Genomic DNA, 20,961 nt, shown 5'->3' on the forward strand with positions numbered 1-20,961 from the left:
TTTAGATTACAAAAATAATTAAATTTGATATTTAAAATTCGCTCAAATTTGATATTTAGTTTATATACTTTAATTTTGACATAATTTAATGTCTCAACTTTTATAATATTATTAGCTAGTTTAAATACTTTATTCTAATTAACATGACAATGTGAATTTTTAAGAATTATTAGCATTGTTAAGATTTTATTAAATTAAAGTTTGTTAAAATGTTTTTTTTAAATGGTTATCATTTTTTTTAAAAATATCACATCAACACAAAATAATTCTAATAATATTAACAAATGAACCTAAATTTTTATATTCAAAAAAATAAAAATTAAATTCTTAAAAATAAAAATTTAAATATTAAAAATTAAATATATGAAAAATATAAAAACTTTCAACAAATTGTAAATCCAATGTGTGGGTGAAAACAATACTAAAATAATACAAAAATATGAATTAAATAATAATACGAATAATATTTTGAAAATAAATAAATGGGCGGCAAAATTTCCCACCAAAAATTGTCAGCGAAAAAAAACCGTTGGTTTTTTAACTGTACAAACTACTTTTTTGTCTTCAAAGTTCAGACAGCCAATCAGGTCCTTCTACGTCTTTCGCTTGATTCGTGGGTTATGGAAATAATTTTGGGAATACATTTTATTCTAAATTTTGTATAAATAAAGCTTAGAAAATGCAAAATCGGAGAAAAAAAATTACAGTTTAAAATGGTTATTTTTGACCACAAAAAAAGGAAAGGATTAAAAAATTTTGAAAATAAAAAATAAAAAAAAAGTCACTCATTTTCTCTCTATTGTCTTTCATTGATATCGATCTCATCAATATTTTCCAGCTATCAATTTCGAAGAAGGTTTTATGGGTACACTTCTGCTTATTACATTTTAAAAAAAAAAATTGTGATCTCTTATTTTTTTTATTTGATTTATAGCTGTTTTTCAATGATTCGTTCCTTTATTTCATGAATTAATTATAACGTACTTTGCTTTCTTTGTTGAATTTCTGTAATACGAAGGGGAGAAGAGCGTTAAAAGCATGCAATTGTTCCTTAATGATTGAAAATTTAGATTTTTTTTATTTTTTATTTAGGTTTTCAACAGCTTCTTTTAAGTAGTAACTGTGATGTTATTGCATGTTTGGTTTCTGAGAAAGCAAAGGAAAATGAGAAGGAAAAAAAGAAAAAGAAAAAGAAGGATAATCGGATTTTCAATTTTTGTGATATAAAGGGGAGGAGAGCGTTAAATCATGCAATGTTTCCTTACTGGTTGAAAATTTAGATTTACTTTATTGTATATATTTTGGTGTTCAACTAATTCTTTAAGTGTTCAACTGTGATGTTTGGATCGTAACAGAGAACAAAAATTATGTTTATTGAATGTTTGACTGCTAAGAAAGCTAAGGAAAAAGAAAGGAAAAGAAAAGAAGGATAGTCGGATTTTAAATTTATGTAATACAAAGGGGAGGAGAGCATTAAAAGCATGCAAAGCTTCCTTAATGATTGAAAATTTAACTTTAAATTTATTTACTTTTTGGTTTTCATCAGTTCCTTTAAGTGGTGGAAATCTGAAATTTTATTGTGATGCTTAGATTAGTAGCGGAGGTTAAATGTATGTTTACTGCATGTTTGATTGCTGAGAAAGCTAAGGAAAATGGAAAAAGAAAAAAAAGGAAAATCGGATTTAGAACCATCAATTCTTTAGCCACGTAATACATGAGATTTCTCTGTCAAAATCAATGAATATACTATTTGTTTTGTGGTATTTTGTCTTTGAGCAATCGATATGGATCATTTAGTCTTTAAATTAACAAGGAAAAATGGTATTATATGTGGAAGCTTTTCCTTCAATTCGCTTATGGGTGCTATAAAACTGTCGCTACTCAGCTGAGAGTGAAGAATGTTGTTCAACTCAAGTTATCAACGGAGATGGTTCATTCAATGATGAGGGAATTGATCGTTTTGTCAAGGAAATAAAACTTGCTGAATGTGGGTTGTCATATGCTGTGGTTTCCATCATGGGACCGCAAAGTAGCGGTATGCTTCGATATCTTCATGAAATCCTGCTTTTCATGCTTATACTTGCCTTGTTCCTAAGATGTATATTCCTACCCAGCTGCTTCATTTTTTTTTTTGTTTACATTTGGTCTAGTAATATTGAATTCAACATGTGGGATACAAGTTAGCATGATTAGCTGGAAGTTGGGTCACTTCAATTTTCGACATCTCATGTTGACATGGCCTTGCTTCTTCATGTTTTTGTTGCATTACTTCTGTCAGTGATATCAAGGCATGCCTTGGCCTTGTGTCTTACCGCTAGACTGCAAAAGCAACTTGGATCATTTCAGGCGAGGTGATTTGATTAGGTGCATGGCGCTGGTGCGCCTAGGCTTCCTTTTTATTAAAGCAATAGACATAAAAGGCCTGAAGTTCTCTTCAATTTCTTTGTTCTTTTAACCGTTTTCATTAGATGTATCTTTACCACTAAAGCAACGGATAGCATCAGACTTTTCACTTCTTAATATTTGAGTATTTAACTATATCATTCATATTGGCCAACAAAAAAAATGCTCGTTTCGTAGATAAAATGATCACTCTCTAGAGTTTATTACCATAATTATATGTCCTAAGCTTATTATATATACACACAGATGGACGCACATATACACGTTCCGTGCTTTTTTTTGTGCCTCGTACTCGAGGCAATAAAAGGGTTCTAGTGCCTACCGTGCGCCTTGCACCCTTGACAACAGTGACTTCTATAATTAGTTTCAGATATTTGTTATATCATTATTTTTATTGGTTCAAATGATCAGAGATTTTATTTATTTCGTGTTTTATCATTCTATTGTAGTTATATAAGTTCTAGTTGTGTCAGATAACGTTTCACTTAGTTTTCCATGATCATGACAGGTAAAAGCACACTGTTAAACCATTTGTTTCATACAAATTTCAGGGAAATGGATGCATTTATGGGAAGGTCAGTTACGTTGCTCCATAATAACACACTGCTTTTGTTTTAGTTGCCTCAAAAACAACTAATGGGATTCTTGTCAGGTCTCAAACCACTAAAGGTATTTGGATAGCAAAATGCGCTGGTCTAGAGCCTTGCACCCTAGTAATGGATTTGGAGGGTACCGATGGAAGAGAACGTGGAGAGGTGCTTTTGTTAAAATTTCTGCAATGATGATCTACAATAGGTTATATTTATTCAATAGCCTTAACTAGGATATGATTAATATATATTATATGTGAAATTGATGAAATCAAACAGGCCATTATTAAAGAGTAAATTTAATTTACAGTGGGTTTTTAGTTAAAAGAATCCTCAGTAATTTTCGAACAGAGTTATTGCTGCTTTAATAACATCAAGGCTAGAGTGACGAATGAAACTGTACTGAATAATAGTTGGAATCCAGATAATAAAAGTTGAATACGAAGTGTTTTATCTCTGTGCATTTTTGTTTCTTGCTCTTTTACATATAAATTTTTTGTATTATTCCAGGATGACACAGCATTTGAGAAACAAAGTGCGCTTTTTGCACTGGCAGTTTCAGATATAGTACTGATAAACATGTAAGTTTCGGCACTTACATGATGCTTGATATAAGTTGCACCTTCATTGAAGGACTTATTGCTATCTGCAGTATGTACAAGTAATATTTTGAGCAACTTTCATTTAGGTGGTGTCATGATATTGGTCGTGAGCAAGCAGCTAATAAACCTCTTTTGAAAACTGTATTCCAGGTATTCACAATATTGTTTCCCTTTCTAAGCAGTGCGCTGAATTCATGTGGTTATGTGATTTAATTGGTTGTCCTGGTTGCAGGTCATGATGCGATTGTTTAGTCCCCGCAAAACGACTTTGATGTTTGTCATCCGCGATAAAACTAGGGTGGGTAGATTTTTTCTTAATGGAGAGCATTTTGCGTTTAGAGAGCTATTATTATTCATCATTTTCATTTAACGATTTCTTATTTCGATTGAGTTTATGGTTACTTAAAGATTTCTTGCTTACAGACACCACTGGAACATTTGGAACCTGTTCTGAGAGAAGATATCCGGAAGGTATAAATATGCGGATCCTATGCCTCCTTGCTTTTCTGATTAACTTCAGAATGTTTTCTTTTGACCCGATTTTCTTGAAATGCAGATATGGGACTCAGTTCCTAAGCCAGAAGCACAAATGGAAACTTCATTAAGTGAATTTTTCAACGTAAGATATTGGGTTTGGTTTCTTGCAACAAAAGTGTATCCCTATACATTTTCTATGAGATTACTTCTGATAATTTAATGCTATTGCTGATAATACACAGGTTGAGGTTGTTGCGCTTTCTAGTTATGAAGGAAAGGAAGAGCTGTTTAAGGAGCAGGTAACCTGTTTGTATTTGGGTCATCTCATGCATTCAGTATTCATTGCATGCTAAAAAAACCATGTCTGCCTACCATTTATAAATTTGCATGTATGTTGGATGATGGTCCTGAAACTTTTGACTAAATGGCATGCAAATTGACAGTTTATCTTCTTATTTATTATCTTACTGAAGGTGGCTAATTTGAGACAACGATTCTTCCACTCTATTGCACCCGGGGGGATTGCAGGAGATCGGAGGGGAGCAGTACCGGCTTCAGGGTTCTCTTTTAGTGCACAACATATCTGGAAAGTCATTAAGGAGAATAAGGACCTTGATCTTCCAGCCCATAAGGTGACCTTTAGGACATATTTAACTTGAATGAAATTTGTAATTATTGTTGTTATCCATGCTCCATTTGCTTTAGGTCATGGTGGCTACGGTACGCTGTGAAGAAATTGCCAGTGAAAAGTACACTAGTTTTACATCAAATGAGGTATTTGTACATGTAAGTAAGCATTTAATTCAAAAACATTTGTATGCTAACCAACCTACTACTTCATATAACAGAATTGGCATTCGTTGGAAGAAGCTGTAAAATCTGGTCCAGTTGCTTGCTTTGGGAAGAAGCTAAATTCAATTCTCTACACTTCTCTATCAGAGTAAGACCACTTAATGAGATTGAGATGATTGTTTCAATGTTGAAGTTATAAGTAGGCTACTATCTATATAAGCATTTGGATGAGCTGAGCTTAGGCAAAGACCTGTTGGTTATTGGGTTTTCCATGGCTTACTACCATATCAGTGATTGAGTTTCTTGTTCTATTTTGTTCTGATTTTAGATATGATGCAGAAGCCACATATTTTGATGAAGGTGTGAGATCTGCAAAGCGAAAGCACCTTGAAGAAAAGCTGCTCCAAGTAAGAGCATTCTATAGTATTCTTGACCAATTAGTGTCCGTTATTAATTTTTCTCATCTCATTTGCCTTGTCTTATGACTTAGATTGTCCAACCAGCCTACCAATCCATGCTAGGACATTTAAGGATCGAAACTCTTGAAAATTTTAAGGAAGCATTTGATAAGGCTTTGAAAGGAGATGAGGGGTTCTCAGTGGCTGCTCGCAAGTGCATTGAAACTTACATGGCTTCATTTGATGCAGGATATGCAGGTATTGAAAGTTTTTAAGGGAGCATTTAATAAAACTGTTCTGTCTTTTATTAACTAAACTACGGAATTTAAATAGAAAAAAAAGACATAATCTAATTGGAAAAATAATTCCCTTATTCTAATAAAGTACTAAGGAAAATAATTTTCTTATTCTAATAGAATATCTCAAATGATTTATTATAAGATTTATCTACCTAAATAACTTTAAAATATATGCCCAAAATATAGGGGTTTCACATATTTCAACACCCTCCCTCAAGGTGGTGCATATATATAAATCATGCCCAACTTGCTTACAATAAAATCAAAGCTTGTCTTAGAAAGCCCTTTGATGAGTATGTCAGCAATTTGTTGTTTTGAATAAATAAACAACATGCACACTTGGCCTTCTTCAATCTTCTCCTTGATAAAGTGTTTATCAATCTCAACATGTTTAATTTTGTCATGCTGGACTGAATTGTGAGCAATACTAATGGCAGCTTTGCTATCACAGTACTACTTCATTGATGAAGTTATTAGTTTCCTCAGCTCTTCCATAATTCTTTTTAACCACATCATTTCACAAATCCCTTGAGCCATTAATCTAAACTCAGCCTTTGCACTACTTCTTGCTACAACATTTTGTTTTTTACTTCGCCAAGTTATAAGGTTTCCCTAAACAAATGTACAGTATCTTGATGTAGATTTTCTATATGTTATTGAGCCTGCCCAGTCTGCATCTATATAAGCTTCAATTCCTTTTTGTTTGGATTTCTTGAAGAATAAGCCATTTCCAAGTGAACTCTTCAAGTATCTCAGAATTTGAAACACTACTTCATGTTCCTCTATTGGGGAGTGTATAAATTGACTCACTAAGCTCACTACAAATCTGACCTTGTATTTGATAAGTAAATTAACTTACCAACTAATCTTTGGTATTGCCCTTTATCAACTAATCAACCTTTATTTTTGAATTTTACATTTGGATAAATTGATGTGTCAGTTGGGCGACAACCACTCATCCTAGCCTCTTTTAAAAGATCAATCACATATTTTTTTCTGAGAGACCATAAGACCCTTCTTTGATCGAGCAACTTCCATTCCAAGAAAGTATTTCAAATGACCCAAGTCTTTGATCTCAAACTCCAATGCTAGATGCTCCTTGAGACGCCTTATTTTATCTGCATCATCTCCTGTAAGAATGATATCATCGACATAAACTATAATAACTGTTATTCTACCTTTTTGTGAGTGTCGATAGAACATTGTGTGATAAGCTTGCCCTTGTGAGTGAGTAACTTTGTTTTTTAACAACTTAGTGAACCGTCAAACCAAGCTCGAGGAGACTGCTTTAGACCATACAAAGATTTCCTGAGCTTACATACTCGAGTATAGTTTTATAGTTTAGAGTTTTACTAGGCATTCTATTAATAAGATATGTAACTGTTAACAAGGCTTTGCCCCAAAGATAATGTGGTCCCTGACTAGTGAACATCAATTCTCTATTTACTTCCAAAAGATGTCAAGTTTTTCTTTTTACAACCCCAATTTGTTGTGGTGTATTTGTACAAGAGTTTTGGTGGACTATACCATGTTTGGTTAAGAAAACACCTAATTTGTCACTAAAAACTTCCCCACCATTGTCACTTTTTTAATACTTTTATTCTCACACCAAATTGTGTTTTCACCATAGCATAAAAAGGTTGAAACACATTTTTAACTTCAGACTTATCTTTTAATAAAAAACCCAACAAATGCGAGTATGATCATCAATAAATGTGACAAACCAATGTTTTCCTGAAAAAGTTAAGACTTTCGAAGGTCCCCAAACATCACTATGAATTAACGAAAAAGGCTTGGAAGCTTCATATTTTTGAGGTGGGAAGAATGACCAATGATGTTTAACTAATTCACAAAATTCACAGTGATATGAAGAAGAACTTTTATTTTTAAATAGATCAGGTAACAAATATCTTAAATAGTAAAAATTAGGATATTCAAGCCTATAATACCAAATCATAACCTTATCAAAACTAGAAGCAGAATTTAAGCATAAAGTAGTTGCTGGTTGACTTAGATGGTCATCGTCAAGAAAGTAAATTCCATCAGATTTTTTAGCATTGCCAATCATCCTCCCCGAGACTATGTCCTGAAATTTACACATAGATAAGTCAAATATAACATGACAATTTGAGGACTGAGATAATTTACTGACCGATATGAGATTACAAGCTAGATTTGGCACATGTAAAACATCATGTAAACCAAGGAAGGCGAAATTTTAACAGTGCCTTTCCCGGCTATTGCCGAGAACGACCATCTGCTACTTTGATTTTTTTGTTTTCTGCATAAGGTCTGTAAGTTGAAAAAAGAAAATGACTATTAGTCATGTGATTACTAGCTCTAGAATCAACGATCCACATGTTTGTTTTATAAGGCTTGACAATGAAAAAAACAAAAAAAAATCAGTACTTGATTGGGCAAAGGAGGAAGAAAGATTATTGGATGAGTTAGGAACAGAAGAATTCATCCGAAATTGTGGTGATTGAAAAAGCTTGTGTAGATGCTCTAATTGTTCCTTAGTGAATGAAGACTTTCTAGAGAACTTTGGCCCTCATAATTTTCATTAGTTGTTTCAACGGTAAAATTTTCTTCCTCTATTTGACTGTTGGATCTCTTATCTCTAGTGAAGGTTGTTTTAACCATGATGCTACTAGAGATTTAACCTAACCCTGATACGAGTCATAACCTAATTGGGAAAATAATTCCCTTATTCTAATAAAGTACTAGAAGATAAAAAAATAATTCCATTATTCTAATAAACTACTAAAACATAAAATAAAATATTTCTAAAATATCGCAAATGATTTATTCTAAGATTTACCTACCTAAATAAGATTTATTTACCTAAATAACTTTAAAATATAGGGGTTTCAAATATTTCAACAGGTATGATTGAACTTCATAATCATTCTCTGAGTTATAAACCAAAGTTATAAAACACAAGTTCAAGAGGTTTGAAATGGGAAAGAGTTCATTAAAAAGTTTTGAGTTTTCAGCTTGTAAGTGTTGAAGTTGCTGAGAAGTTGTTTGTTTAGTTGCGACTTGAGAAACAATTGAAAACTGAAACAATAAACAATGGACACAGACAATTATTTTTGCAGTTTAGATTCAATCCTAAATCTGCGAGGCCTTATCCAAAAACTAAATCACAATATTTTTTATAATACAAGGGAAGATTTAAGTCCAACCACTCATAAATGTTGCAGCCTCACCCCCATATAATCCACACGTCTAATGTAAATAGCAGCCTCAATATATAGAGATTTCAGTTTGGGTGCATCCAACTAGTGGAATCAAATCAAATCTCTAGAATTTTGCCCATATCCATTATCTTGCATATATATATATAGCCTTTACATTCATGACATTTAATGTTTTTCTTCTTTTCTTTGACACTTCTCTTCTTTAACAATATATTCGCCTTTGCTTTTGTTTAAGCCATGACCTCCATCATTCCCGGTGTTTCTCCTTGAAAGTTTTATGAAGGCTTGATTTAAACGTTTAGTAAGAAGAACTAGCTGCTTCTATAGGTCCTCAATGGTAGTTTCTTCACAAGTTGCAACTAGAGATGTGACATTCAGAGCAATGTTTTGCTCTGACTTTACCATATCCCTTTTGGATTCCTCTAAATTCATTTCAAATGTTTGAAGTGACCCAAGCAACTTATATGTTTTTATAGTATTGATATCCTTAGCTTCTTCAGTGATAGTTACTTTGATTCAAATTTTTCTAAGAGGGATATTGGCACTTTACGCACCAATTTCATTGGATTAATCATCGTCAAAGGTGAAAGCTTGGTTAGATATGTCACATAACTTAACATAAAAGTCAGAAAGAATCTCTTCCTCATACATTCTTAAGTTTTTGAATCTAGTTGTTAGCATTTGGAGCTTTGACTGCTTTACACTAGTGGGTCCTTAATGTGTGGTTTCAAGAGTTATCCAAGCTTGACGAGCAGAAACACAATTGGAGATACGCTTGAATTCCTCGGGGTCAACACCATTGAAGATTGCATTTAAAGCCTTTGAGTTATAACTAGGTGTTTTGTCCTCTTTGGCTAACCATGTAATTTTGAGTCTGAGAGTGTGAACACTATCAACTTCAGTAACTAGAGGTTCCCAACCTGTTAGGATTGCTCTCCATGCCTTCTTATGAATAGATTTTATAAAAACTCGTGTTTCTAGTAGGCATAATTCGAGCTATCAAGCATAGGTGGCATGTAGATCAAGTTTCCTTCCCTAATTCAGCAACTAACAACATGATCCCACCAAATTCGTCTTATGTCTAGCTCTAGCACCAATTGTAAGTGTTGGAGTAGTTGAGAAGTTCCTTGTTTACATGCGACTTAAGATATAACTAAAAACAGAAACAATAAACAATGAACACAGGTGATTGTTTACACAGTTTGGATCCAACCCCACATCCGCAGAGCCTGTCTAAACAGTAAATCACTATAATCTTCATGGTATAAGAGATGATTTAAGCCTAATCACACTCACAAATATTGCAGTCACTCTCATTTAATTACAATGAAGAAATTTCCCCAAAAAAAATTTTCCCATGAAAGTTTAGAACAAATTGCTGAAACAGTTTGATCAAATTTTACATTAAATAAAAGTTTCTCCTAATGAATAGATAAGTGCACACTCAAATGCACACACTCAATGTAAGTAGCAACCTTAATATATAGAGATTTCAGTCTGGGTGTATCCAGCTAGTAGGCTCAGATCAAATCTCTAGAATTTTGCCAATATCCATTATCATTATGGCTTAGATAATATTTGAGAAAAATGTAAGGATTATCCATATCCCTCTCGATTGCATATCTCTTAATAAATGGAAAGATAATCATATCCCATCTACTAGTTTCCTTGCTGAGAATTATCTCCCCTGATTAGCTGTGTGATATCACAATTTTAGCTGCACAAAATCACTTAATTTGCTATCCAAAATTACGTTGAAAATTGTCAATCAAATATAAACAAATCTAAAAAAAAATTATTTGCATGATAAGTTGCAACTAAGTTTGCGACTTGTTACAAAAATTAGTTGCATGGTGAGTTGCAACGTAGTTTGTGACTTGTTACGACAAAGCCATTACTAAAATTAGTTGCATGGTGAGTTGCAACTTGTTTGTGACTTGTTGCGACAAAGCCATTACTATGAGCTGAAATTTCAATTTACTAGTCTTTATACTGTTTGCATTTAATAGATTTGGTTCTACATCTGTGAGTCATTTAGTTTTTTTTTCTTTGCTTGATAAGGTATATTGAGTACTTTTGAGTTTGACAACTTTTTTTCCAGATGCTGCTGTTGAGCTAGCAAATTGGGATTCCTCCAAAATCAGGGATAAGCTACGTCATGACATTAATGATCATGTTGCTTCTGTTCGAGCTGCCAAGCTTTCAGAGCTTACGTCTTCCTATGAGGTATGGCAATTTATGTGTCCCCTTCTATCCAAAAAGCTAGGGATAGAGTAACCTAATAATTTTAAAGTAGGATTTTGTGTCTATATCACTCAGACTCGGGTATGAGTGTTGGATACAGCTATATGCCCAACATGGGTATGTTCAATTTTTCTTGTAAGCTTTTCCAATGTATTCAAAAAGGTCCTTCAAGGGTCATATCCTTATACCTATATCTAGATATTTGTTGGGCCTGAGTATCGAGCACAAACACTTTAAAAGATGGAGCAACATAGGTTTGTGTATCGTTCGAAGTTGTGTCAGTTTGGTTTCTCTAGGGAGGCAAGGTGAGCTGAAGTTGAGGCCTTGGCGCCTTGATCTTTCTTTTCACACTGTCTTACTGGTCGATGAAAATTCACATTGTTGCGTTGTGAGATTACTTTAAAAATGGCTTTAGCCCTCGTAATCAAGATGTCATATTGAATTGTTGGCCTGTTCTGGAAATTTTGCATTGATGCATTAGTGTGAATTCTTTTAGAAATTGAATCCCATTCTTTGTCACTAGAATTTGGGTATTACGTTCAAGTTTTTATATGTATTTGAAGGGTCATATCCGCATACCTATGCTCAAATATGTATCGGACAACAGTACTTCATATTGGAACCCACCCATTGTTTGAAAAGTCAAAAAGGGTGGGCACCGAAAGTAGAAAGTAAAATTGGTTGGCAAGTTGGGTTAAAAGTTGGCATGGGATAATTGCAATTTTGGTCCCTAATTGTATAGGGACATTGCAAGTTGATCCTTGAACCTCAACTATAAATAGGCCTAACCATTTCTTACTTTCTTCATCCCACACTTGCCATTCTCTACTTAAGGCAATTGTTCTCTCTCCCTATTTGTAAACTTTCACTTGTATTTTTGGAGTGAAATATATTTGGTAATGCCCGAGGACGTAGGCAAAATTTGCTGAACCTCGTTAAAATTCTAGTGTTCTTTATTTTTTTGTTCTGCATATTTTGCAAGTGTCATTGTAGTAATTTATTGTGCTATTAAATTACGATAGAGGGATATTCTGGCTAGGAAAGATCTGGTATGTAAGCGATCCTCGTGATCCACCTCTCTTTCCTGGGAATTGAACTTAGTGTGATTTTTCAGTACAATAATTTTACTCTTTCACACGCTTCCGTGCAACAATTGGTATCAGAGCCAGGTTCGTACTTGGGGAATACGACCGTTTACGGTACTATTCACGTATACAGTACTATTCACGTATACGGCACTATTCACGTATACGGTACTGTTCACGTATACAGTAGTTGGGATTGAGGAGAAAAATGGCAGCAGCATCGTCATCAGCAAGGACTACTGTGACAAATGCAAAATTTGAAGTAGAGAAATTTGACGGTACCAATAATTTTGGTATGTGGCAGTGTGAGATCCTGGATGTCTTATGTCAGCAAGAGCTGGATATAGCCCTTGAAGAAAAACCTGACAAGATGGATGACAAGGAGTGGGCCAAGATCAATAGATAGGCGTGTGGTACAATCCGCCTATGTTTGGCCAAAGAGCAGAAGTACTCCGTCATGAGGGAGACATCAGCGAAGAAGCTGTGGGATACATTGGAAGAAAAGTTTCTAACGAAAAGTCTTGAAAATAGGCTTTATATGAAAAAAAAACTTTTTCGGTTCACGTATGCACCCGGTATGTCGATGAATGACCATTTGAACTCATTCAATAAAATTTTAGCAGACTTGCTAAATTTGGATGAGAAATTTGAAGATGAAGACAAGGCATTATTGTTGTTGAATTCCCTTCCTGATGAATATGATCATCTTACCACCACATTGCTTCATGGGAAAGATTCAATCACATTTGATGCAGTCTGTAGTGCGTTGTATAGATCTGAGACTCGAAAGAAAGATAAAAGAGATCACAGAGATACAACTGCAGAAGTCTTAACAGTAAGAGGTCGTTCACACAGCAGCAAACCTGGTAGAAGGGGTAAGTCCAAAGGGAGACCCGCCAAAGATGAATGTGCCTTTTGTCGTGAGAAAGGGCATTGGAAAAAGAATTGTCCTAAGTTACAAAAGGGCAAGTCTGTTTCTAATGCATGTGTAGCGGAGCATGATGAGGAGTCAGACTTTAGCTTGGTTGGCATGGCAATGGCATGTCAAACGGATGAGTGGATATTGGATTCGGGATGTACTTACCATATGTGTCCTAATAAGGACTGGTTTTCTAGTCTTGAAGAACTAGAAGGTGGAGTTGTTTTTATGGGCAATGATAGTGCCTGTAAGACAATGGGTGTAGGTACAATCAAATTGAAGAACCATGACGGCTCAATCCAAGTTCTGACAGATGTTCGCTATGTACCCAGCTTGAAGAAAAATCTCATCTCATTAGGGGCCCTAGAATCTAAAGGGCTCACAATCACTTTGAGAGATGGATTACTAAAGGTAGTAGCTGGGGTATTGACGGTGATGAAAGGCACTAGAAGAAATAACTTGTACTATTTAAATGGAAGTACAGTTATTGGATCAACATCAACAGCTTCTGCGAAAGATGCAGATTCAGAGGCTACCAGGTTATGGCATAGGCGATTGGGACATGCTGGTGAAAAAGTTTTGCAGACTTTGGCGAAGCAAGGCTTGTTGAAAGGTGCAAATTCTTGCAAATTGGAATTCTGTGAACATTGTGTTCTGGGCAAGCAGACGAGGGTAAAATTTGGTTCAGCAATTCACAATACGAAAGGAATTCTGGACTATGTTCACAGTGATGTGTGGGGACCTACCAAAGTGGCTTCTTTGGGAGGTATGCACTATTTTGTCATTTTTCTTGATGATTATTCAAGAAAAGTATGGGTGTATCTAATGAAAAGAAAAAATGAAGTTTTGGATGCATTTCTGAAGTGGAAGAAGATGGTGGAGACTCAGACAGGTCGAAAGGTCAAACGACTTCGATCAGATAATGGTACTGAGTACAAAAATGATCCATTTCTACAAGTATGTCAAGATGAGGGCATTGTGCGACACTTCACTGTTCGAGATACACCACAGCAGAATGGGGTGGCAGAACGCATGAATCGGACTATACTAGAGAAAGTTCGATGTATGTTGTCCAATGCTGGATTGGGCAAGGAATTTTGGGCTGAGGCAGTTACATATGCGTGCCATCTAATTAACCGATTGCCATCAGCTGCAATAAATAGAAAAACTCCTATGGAGATGTGGACTGGTAAACCTGCTACTGATTATGATTCTTTACATGTTTTTGGTTCCACTGCATATTATCATGTAAAAGAATCTAAGTTAGACCCAAGAGCAAAGAAAGCATTATTCATGGGTATAACTGGTGGTGTAAAAGGATACCGTCTCTGGTGTCCTGATACAAGGAAGATTGTTTTCAGTAGAGATGTAACTTTTGATGAATCAACCATGATGAAGAACGAGGATTCACAAAAGGATGACAAAACCAGTAGTACTTTGCAGCAGGTGGAGTTTGAAAAGGTTAATGATGATCCAGCTAATATTGAAAGAACAAATGATGAAGAAGTTTCGACCCAAGAACTTCTACAGCAACAAGATTCAATTGCATATAGGAGGCCAAGAAGAGAGATTCGTAAGCCTGCTCGCTTTGACGATATGGTGGCCTATGCACTTCCAATTGCAGATGATGATGTTCTTTCCACTTACACAGAAGCAATAAGTAACTCTGATGGTGTAAAGTGGAAGCAAGCTATGAATGAAGAAATGCAGTCTCTTCATAAAAATAGGACTTGGGAGTTGGTGAGACTGCCCAAGGGAAAGAAGGCAATTGGATGCAAATGGGTATATGCAAAGAATGAAGGATTTCCTGGAAAAAATGAAATTCGATACAAGGCTAGATTGGTAGCAAAGGGTTACGCTCAGAAAGAAGGAATAGACTACAATGAAGTGTTTTCTCCAGTTGTGAAGCATTCGTCTATTCGGATTTTGCTAGCCTTGGTTGCGCAATATGATCTTGAACTAGTTCAGCTTGATGTGAAGACCGCGTTTTTACACGGTGATTTGGAAGAGGAAATCTATATGACTCAGCCAGATGGATTCAAGGTTGCTGGAAAAGAAAATTGGGTTTGCAAACTGACAAAGTCGCTTTATGGATTGAAGCAATCTCCGAGGCAGTGGTACAAGCGATTTGATCAGTTCATGAAAGGGCAAAGGTACACAAGAAGTAAATTTGATCATTGCGTGTATTTTCAGAAGCTACAAGAAGGAACTTTCATATACTTGCTCTTATATGTTGATGATATGCTAATAGCATCTAAGAGCAAAGTTGAGATTGAAAGATTAAAGACTCAACTCAATCTCGAGTTTGAGATGAAAGATCTAGGAGAAGCTAAAAAGATTCTCGGCATGGAAATATGTAGAGATAGAGCTCATGGCAGAGTTAGCTTGTCTCAGAAGCAGTATTTGAAGAAAGTACTACAGCAGTTTGGCATGAACGAGCAGACCAAACCTGTAAGTACCCCGTTAGCTTCTCATTTCAAGCTTTCTGCACAACTATCTCCTTCGACGAATACGGAACGAGAATACATGTTGCAAGTTCCGTATTCTAATGCAGTGGGTAGCTTGATGTATGCAATGGTGTGTACAAGACCCGACATTTCACAGGCAGTTAGTATAGTGAGCAGGTATATGCATAATCCTGGAAAAGGACATTGGCAAGCTGTGAAATGGATTCTACGGTATATTCAGAAGACCGTGGATGTTGGATTACTGTTCAAGCAGGATAATACACTTGGTAAAGGTGTTATTGGGTACGTTGATTCTGACTATGCCAGTGATTTGGACAAGCGAAGATCAACCACCGGTTATGTGTTTACACTTGCTGGAGGACCAATAAGTTGGAAGTCTACACTACAGTCTACAGTTGCATTGTCAACCACAGAAGCCGAGTACATGGCTGTAACAGAGGCTGTAAAGGAGGCTATTTGGTTACAAGGTATGGCTAAAACCTTGGGGTTGGTTCAGGAGCATATTAACGTGTATTGTGATAGTCAAAGTGCTATTCACTTAGCAAAGAATCAAGTCTATCATGCACGTACAAAACATATCGACGTACGATTCCATTTTGTGCGGGAAATTATTGAAGAGGGGAAAATTTGTCTTCAGAAGATCAAGACTGCAGATAATCCCGCAGATATGATGACCAAGGTGGTAACATCAACCAAGTTCGAACATTGTTTGAACTTGATTAATATCCTGCAAGTTTAACAGTTGAAGAAGGCACTATCAAGTATTGTTGTCAAAGGCAGAAAGAATCGTGTGAAGATAAGATTATCCTAATCAAATCTTCAAGGTGGAGATTATTGGAACCCACCCATTGTTTGAAAAGTCAAAAAGGGTGGGCACCGAAAGTAGAAAGTAAAATTGGTTGGCAAGTTGGGTTAAAAGTTGGCATGGGATAATTGCAATTTTGGTCCCTAATTGTATAGGGACATTGCAAGTTGATCCTTGAACCTCAACTATAAATAGGCCTAACCATTTCTTACTTTCTTCATCCCACACTTGCCATTCTCTACTTAAGGCAATTGTTCTCTCTCCCTATTTGTAAACTTTCACTTGTATTTTTGGAGTGAAATATATTTGGTAATGCCCGAGGACGTAGGCAAAATTTGCTGAACCTCGTTAAAATTCTAGTGTTCTTTATTTTTTTGTTCTGCATATTTTGCAAGTGTCATTGTAGTAATTTATTGTGCTATTAAATTATGATAGAGGGATATTCTGGCTAGGAAAGATCTGGTATGTAAGCGATCCTCGTGATCCACCTCTCTTTCCTGGGAATTGAACTTAGTGTGATTTTTCAGTACAATAATTTTACTCTTTCACACGCTTCCGCGCAACACTTCAAGACATATGGAGTGCCGGGGCAACATAGATCTCAATTTACTAAGATATCATAATAACGAGTTGGGTTGTTATAACTTTACAATATGGGTATCGAATCTACCATCTAGTTCTGGATAAGAAAGGCCTAAAAATTTCTTGGTGAATTCTAAGCCCATATCTCATGTTTATGATTGGTTTAATCACCACTTTGAATCATAATGATAATAATGGTGCATTTGCAGGCAAAGCTGAATGAGGCATTATCTGGACCTGTTGAAGCACTCTTAGATGGAGCTAATAAGGAAACCTGGCCATTGATAAGGAAACTTCTGCAGCGTGAAACCGAATCAATTCTCTCTGGACTGTCCACTGTGCTCTCTGGTTTTGACATGGATGAACAAACCCAGAAGAAAACTCTAACGAGTCTAGCGAATCATGCGAGAGGTGTGGTTGAAGGGAAAGCAAAAGAAGAAGCAGGAAGGGTATTAATCCGTATGAAGGACAGGTAATAATACATTTCATGATTGAGTTAAAAATGTTTGAACAATATAGACTTGTTTTTCTAAACATTATACATTATCAAAATCGACTTTGTGTAAATACAGGTTTTCAACATTATTTAATCACGATTCTGATTCAATGCCACGGGTTTGGACCGGGAAAGAAGATGTTCGATCCATCAGTAAAACAGCTCACTCTGCAGTATGTTTATGTATTATCATTTTGATAATTTTTAAAATAAAAAAAAAAAAAGAAATTTCTTCCATTTTGTTCTCTTCTGAATTTGTTTATTATCTCTTGTTAGGCCTTAAAGTTGCTATCTGTTATGGCTGCAATCCGGTTGGATGATAATGTCGATAACATTGAGAATACACTTTGTTCTGCCTTGTTGGATACCAAAGGCATTGCTTCTGTGGCTAAATGGGGCAGTACAACATCTGATCCATTGGCCTCAAGTACTTGGGATAAGGTTAAGTCCTGTTCTTGCTGATCATCTTTATAAAGATTTAGTTGAATTATACTCAGACAAGAGTGTCGAACACAAGCACTTCATTGATTTCTATTTCATGATTGGTTCTTATGACTGGTTTCGTTTGGCTACAGGTTCCACCCAACAAGATATTGATCACACCTGTCCAGTGCAAGATTTTATGGCGGCAATACCGGGCAGAGACAGAGTACTGTGTCACTCAGGCCATTTCTGCTCAGGCATGAAATTTAAAATCTTATTAATTTTCTGGGAGATTATTATATTATTCGGATTTGAATGTTAGTGTCCGATACAGGTATATTCAATTTTTTTGCTGAATTATTATTTATCTTTCTACTTTCAGGAAGCCAACAAGCGTAGCAACAACTGGTTACCACCTCCATGGGCAATTGTTGCTTTGATCATCTTGGGATTTAATGAATTTTTGACTCTTCTAAGGTGCACATTTCACAATGTATTTGGATTTTTTATTAAATATTGAATATACAAATACGGGCTTTTTCAACTTCTTTTAAATCTTTTAATGTTTTTGAAGTTTTAAGGAAGTTTAGAATGTTATTATCTCCTAACATACATATCAGGTATGAATATTTTATAAAAATGGAAATTAAAACTAAAGTACATAGTTTATTAGTGCTTAATTTCAAATATTGTCATTGCAGAAACCCTTTGTATGTGGGTATCATCTTTATTGGTTACCTTATGCTGAAAGCTCTCTGGGTGCAGCTCGACATTTCTGGTGAATTCAGCCATGGTGTTGTGAGTATCAAGCATTTTTTTTGGCTTTCTGTTTATTTCTAAGCATGCATAAATATTTGTCATTCGTGTTCAAATGAGAGTGTTGGGTATGATCATGTGTTCGAAACATTAGTTTTTAATTCTTTCAAGATTTTCATTAATTTGTAGTCTTTGAAAGATTATATTTATATTCATATAAGCATGTTAAAATATGTATCTCAAAATTTCGGGAGTTCTTTTTCAAGTATTGGCGTACAATAATTGGTAAGGGCTAACGAGTTCTCACAGTTAGGCAAGTACATATTTATATTCTAAGAAAAAAAGGAAAAGTAATAACATACTAAAATCTTGAAACAATTTACTGGAAAAACATTTGAAAACGTTTTTTTGCATGTAAACTTGAAATACAAAAGCCAGATAACTGGAGGTGATTTACTTCTTTTTAGACTTGTGTCTGGCTATGTTACTTGCATATGGGTATGAATTTTAATATATCCAAAAAAAAAATTATGTACTTTGAAAATCCTTGGAATGCCATATCCTATATCCAACTCATACATTATAAATAAAATTACTTCAAAAAAGAAAAAGACAAAAAAAAAAACAAAGCTGCCATTTTTTTTAAAATTATGATGTTGGTCCTTCTATCATTCTCAAATTTATAATTTAGTTTTTACTTTTATTTGGTATAATTTGGTCATTACCTTTATAAGATTATTTGTTAGTCCAAGAAGTGTTAAATATTCTGGTAAAAATATGGACATAAATTACTATAACCACTCTATACATACTAACTAAAAAAAATCACCTTTATCTTGAATACACTTTAAAAAAAAATCGCTCCAAACAATTTGGGTCTAGTCAGACTCAGTTATTGAAAATGGTTTATATTATTATTTATTTATAATTTAAAATTTTAATGTTTTGCAGTTGCCTGGGATAATTTCCCTATCAACCAAGTTCATTCCCACGATTATGAGCCTTCTGAAAAAATTAGCAGAGGAAGGGCAAGCAGCAGCAAATAACAACCCTCAATCAACCAATGCTTCAGCATCTAAGAGCTTGCCAAACACTACTTCTCCATCACTCACTGCTTCCTCTACAGTAACTTCATCAGCAAACGGTACCAAAGAAGAATAATCACCAACTTATTTCATATATATATATACTATGTTATTCCGACTTGAATATGTTGGATACGGTCGACATGAGTACATTCAATTTCTATTTTTCAAGATTTTCATGTTTTGGAAAATCTTCGAATTATATTCTCATACTTATGTTCGGATGTGCGTCGTGCACACAAGTATTTAAGAAAAAAATGAAAAGTCAAGAATAACATAATGTATATGTATAGATATGGTCTATAATGCATGTGAGGGTTAAATGGAGGCACTGCTAATTTCTTGAGGTAAAGGCCACATCAAATAGGTTTTTTTTTCTTTTGATTTTATATATTTATGTTTTTCTTCGCCAAGTTGTTAGCTCTTAATATGTTTATACACATATATATACACATATATATATACATATGTAAGTAGGTACTCAGATTTTGTTCTTTTGTTGTGAGTATTTGGGATGGCAAAAAACTCTCATCCGCGAAATTCATATCAATTCATTTTTGATGAATAGGCTTGTGTTTTGAAAAATATTGGGTGAATTTAAAAAAAAATTAGATTAAATTAGAGGTGTTTATGAGTTGAATGATTTGATTGACTAAAGTTTCTTTAGATCAAGTTTGGATTTATAATTTTCAATATTCATTTCTCTCAACTTGTTTTATTGTTTAAAAATAATAAATATACAGATTATATTTATATCTATATATTTTTATAATTAAGTTTAAATAAAAATAAATTTTATTATTTTTAAACAATATAACATACTATTTCAATCGGCTTAAAAAGGCTAGGTTGAGCTTCTGCTTGGGCTTAATCCTAATTTTTTTTTAAAGATACGAGTTTGATCCAATCCAAACCTATGAATATCTTTAAATAGAACTAATTATTTTGATAGATACTTATTAGGTAGTTTTTTAAAAGAAAATACTAATTTAAATTGAGATAAATATTAAAATTATATATAAATTTTGATACAATTTGTAATTTTATATATAAACTTTAATTTGGTATATTTGTATACATTAAATTTTAATTTTAATTCAATTTTCACATTTCATTAGGTTTAAAAACAAGCTGACAAATATAAATTAATTCCATCTAGATTAAAAAAATAGATTTCTTTGTGGAAATAAGAAACCTTTTTCCCGAGTGTTTATTTTTTTAATATAAGTGAAAATAATTTAATTTTATTTGTTTGTTTTCTATCCTAATAAAATATCATTTCAACAAATTACACATAATAGAAAATTGTGCTACATAGATAATGGGGTTAGTAG

At 34.2% G+C, this 20,961-nt stretch overlaps 1 protein-coding gene across 1 annotated transcript; it reads left to right on the forward strand.

Moving 5' to 3' along the window:
* The first annotated feature begins 722 nt into the window (after window positions 1-722).
* Window positions 723-20,158, forward strand: LOC107889095 (protein ROOT HAIR DEFECTIVE 3). Its single transcript, XM_016813413.2, has 23 exons — window positions 723-865; window positions 1,886-2,035; window positions 2,912-2,978; window positions 3,056-3,158; window positions 3,504-3,574; window positions 3,682-3,745; window positions 3,828-3,893; window positions 4,019-4,066; window positions 4,152-4,214; window positions 4,315-4,371; window positions 4,546-4,704; window positions 4,778-4,846; window positions 4,921-5,012; window positions 5,193-5,271; window positions 5,355-5,520; window positions 10,866-10,990; window positions 17,077-17,339; window positions 17,440-17,536; window positions 17,640-17,804; window positions 17,939-18,043; window positions 18,169-18,263; window positions 18,488-18,584; window positions 19,494-20,158. The coding sequence occupies exons 1-23, from the start codon at window positions 862-864 to the stop codon at window positions 19,701-19,703; spliced, it is 2,415 nt and encodes an 804-aa protein (XP_016668902.1). The 5' UTR covers window positions 723-861; the 3' UTR covers window positions 19,704-20,158.
* Window positions 20,159-20,961: the final 803 nt, after the last annotated feature.

This window comes from Gossypium hirsutum, chromosome A09, assembly GCF_007990345.1.
Source record: "Gossypium hirsutum isolate 1008001.06 chromosome A09, Gossypium_hirsutum_v2.1, whole genome shotgun sequence".
NCBI lineage: Eukaryota > Viridiplantae > Streptophyta > Magnoliopsida > Malvales > Malvaceae > Gossypium > Gossypium hirsutum.

Bases quoted from the DNA above. Each gene is read 5' to 3' on its own strand.
- LOC107889095 (XM_016813413.2), top strand. The intron at 17,340-17,439 runs GTAATAATACAT...GTGTAAATACAG, and splicing joins TTAATCCGTATGAAGGACAG to GTTTTCAACATTATTTAATC. The intron at 18,585-19,493 runs GTGAGTATCAAG...AATGTTTTGCAG, and splicing joins GTGAATTCAGCCATGGTGTT to TTGCCTGGGATAATTTCCCT.